The sequence below is a fragment of the Gavialis gangeticus genome, unplaced genomic scaffold (genome assembly GCF_001723915.1).
Source record: "Gavialis gangeticus isolate Ggan-Ray unplaced genomic scaffold, GavGan_comp1, whole genome shotgun sequence".
Lineage (NCBI taxonomy): Eukaryota > Metazoa > Chordata > Crocodylia > Gavialidae > Gavialis > Gavialis gangeticus.
The window spans coordinates 49,432,745-49,435,754 of record NW_017729004.1 but is presented as its reverse complement, the minus strand read 5'-3'; the positions used below and the strand labels follow the sequence as shown (position 1 = coordinate 49,435,754).

General features: G+C 38.9%; 1 protein-coding gene across 1 annotated transcript in view; it reads right to left on the bottom strand.

Annotated features, from left to right (window-relative positions):
* The window catches only part of ITGA8 (integrin subunit alpha 8), a 210,144-nt gene that overhangs the window by 52,802 nt on the left and 154,332 nt on the right, over nt 1–3,010 (bottom strand). The window contains 1 exon segment of the mRNA XM_019508352.1: nt 1,778–1,903. Within this exon segment, the coding sequence (XP_019363897.1) occupies nt 1,778–1,903 (126 nt within the window).

Here is a 3,010-nt window from a genome sequence, read left to right as displayed (position 1 = left end):
GGGGGGGGGGGGGGGGGGGGGGGGGGAGTCGCTGGCAGCAGATCTCAGTCACCAAAAAGCAGCTGTGCCCCTTATGGAAGTCTAACAACTACTTCCAGAAACAGCATGGCCACTTTTGCTGGCAGCCCTGCTCCCCAGCTGGTGCTCGCACCAGCTTTCCCGCCTGCCCCCCGCCCATTGCCTAAACAAGGAGCATGGCCTGACAGGGGGTGCACCAGCGCTCTCAGGGGATGCATGTGCACCCCGTGCACGTGCTATGTGTCGCCACTGATTTGTATCATGTCAAAGCCCAGTTTGTTGTCAAAAGCTATAATGATGGAAAAAAATTTTGACCAATAATAAACATAGAGGTGACATGAAATTATGAAAGAAGATCACTATCAATGAACAAAACAATATACTGGCTGACTTTTCTACACCCATTTTACCTAAATATTGTACCATCCCCCTTCATACCTCATGCGTGCTTGTTGCAAGGTTTTTAAAACCACCCTTTGATGGAGGTTGTTTAGGCCACTGTCAGATAGACTAGGTTGTCTGATCCAGTATGGCAATGTTATGTTCATATGTACTCAGCCAAATACTCTCTGGCTAGATCCAGCTGCTCAAAACCCTCTGGTTCTTATTAAGTAACAACAGGCAGATACTGTACATACCTATGAATTTGGTTACTCATTCAGTTATTGCAGTTATTTCTACACTGGCAACATAAGAGACTAATTAGTGAGAAAGATAGCTGATGCTTACGGTATTATTGAAAATCAGAGCAACAGTTTTATGGTGCTAAATTGTATGTCTTCCAAAACCTAGGGTCTTTCCCCTGTCTTGCTGGAATAAAATTCTTTCTAATATATGAGGTCAATGAAAGAATTAGGTAGGACTCAAGAACCACAACTGTTTGAAAAGTGTTAATCTGTGAGGCTATTTTTAATTAAATTATGTTATTTATTACTTTCAAATACTGGATTTTTTTTCCATTTTGAAAACAGTAACACATTATTTTCAGAAATACTGTAAATATATGTATTCTACTACTATACAAAACATTGACTTGAGTTAGTTCTTTCCTGATAAGTTCTGGCAATACTAAACCTTAACTCAAGCACGTGCTGACACTGAATAACTTAAGATGCTGGACAGCATGAAAGAAACTTTGTCTTAGGGTCCATAAAAATAAATGGAAATGATGGACATTACAAGAATCCCAGCTGTTGACCTCAGGGTCACTGATTTAGAAATACAACCTCCAGGCAAGAGGAACTGGTAATTATGATGCTTGAAGACTCTGAGATGAGGGAAATGTAGGAAAAAACAGACCAAAGACATATTATAGTTTAAATGTTCATGTTCCAGAAGACATTGAGACTGGAAATATTCAGAAATTTTCTACTAGACTAGCTGAGACATCTTTGCTGTTGCCAATGTTTTAGACCCCTGGAATTTTTTATCCAATAGCCCATGAAGGCTCAAAAAACCTGATTAATTATACCAGCAACATTTTTCCTTGCTTGTTATACTTCAAGGAAAAATATACTTAGCATTCCTAGAAACCTGGACATGTATCAAGTATTTAGTGAAATAAGCAAACATACTTGGCAGTACTTGTGGGTACAGCAGTTATTTTTAGCACATACTATTTAAGAGTGAGCTACTTTAGAGTTAAAGTCTCCTGTCACTTGAAACAATACAAGGTTAAAAGCCTGTGAAAATCATACGACCAAGCCAATGGTCACACTTGTGTATAGAGTCCCAGCATTAGACATTTCAATTATCTCACCAGTATTTTTGAAGAGCTCTTCCTTTGAGGTTCCACTACTTTAATATCTCTCCTCCTGATATAATGAGGAATAGTGGAGTTGCGCAGAAAAGCAGTGAGTTCAGGGGTGTCTTCTTGAACAGCAAACTACAAAGAGAAAGAAGGTGAATTGTAATGATGCACCATACAATGACTCTAGCAGATATGTTTTCTTCTCAAGGGTTCTGAACTTTAGAATGACTTTGTTTTTCCAATTTAACAGCACAGCCATGAAAACAGATACTGTTTTCTTCAACCAGCAGAATGATTAGTAACAGCACAGCAGGATGCTGTCCAGTGATAGAAATTGCACTACATAATATTTTTTTTCACTTTTCATTCTTTACTGGAGTGAATGCCATTACTGAACTATTTTCCCCTTTTTGTTAGACTCCTGGGGCCAGACTCTGATCTGTGTTATAATGCAAATTAAAGTAATTCCATTGAAATCTGGTCATCAGATGAGATCAGAATCTTGCCCTTGGGTTTAATGATTTTACCAGTACCAAATCTGCGTTCTGTTATCATCACTTCTGTTGATTTCTAAAGAATTAATTTCTGCAACAAAAATCCTCCAACATACTCAAATTCTAACTTCTAAAAACTGTATAGGAATATTTGTAAATAAAGAATTAGAGAGAGAAAAATCTCAGAACCTAAGCCTGTTTTTATTGCTGGTGGGCTTGTCTTTAGATTATACAGAAGACATTCCTAGCTTCTTCCTTTTCCTTTCCTTAGGGAATTGAAGTGTATAGGATCCTAATTTCTAAGGAAGGAAAGATAAATTATTCTCTAAATTAGCACATTCTTCTCACATCAACCTACATGAAATATACGAGGAACTTGTGATATGATCTCAACAGGAATTCACCTAAATAAGCCCAATACAATTTATCAAGTTCTCAGATTAAAAAACAAACCACACAACTTTATCCTATTAGTTCCTTTAAACTAAAGGCATAGCACTAGAATGTATATTTAAACAAATCCCCTAATATAAATAGTTTCATAGTTTCTAGGGTTGGAAGGGACCTGAGCAGATCATCTAGTCCGACCCCCTGCCATGGCAGGAAAGAGTACTGGGGTCAAACGACCCCGGCAAGGTGTTCATCTAGCCTCCTCTTAAAAACCCCCAGGGTAGGAGCCTGCACCACCTCCCTTGGAAGTTGGTTCCAGACCCTAGCCACCCTGACCGTGAAGTAGCGCCTCCTGATG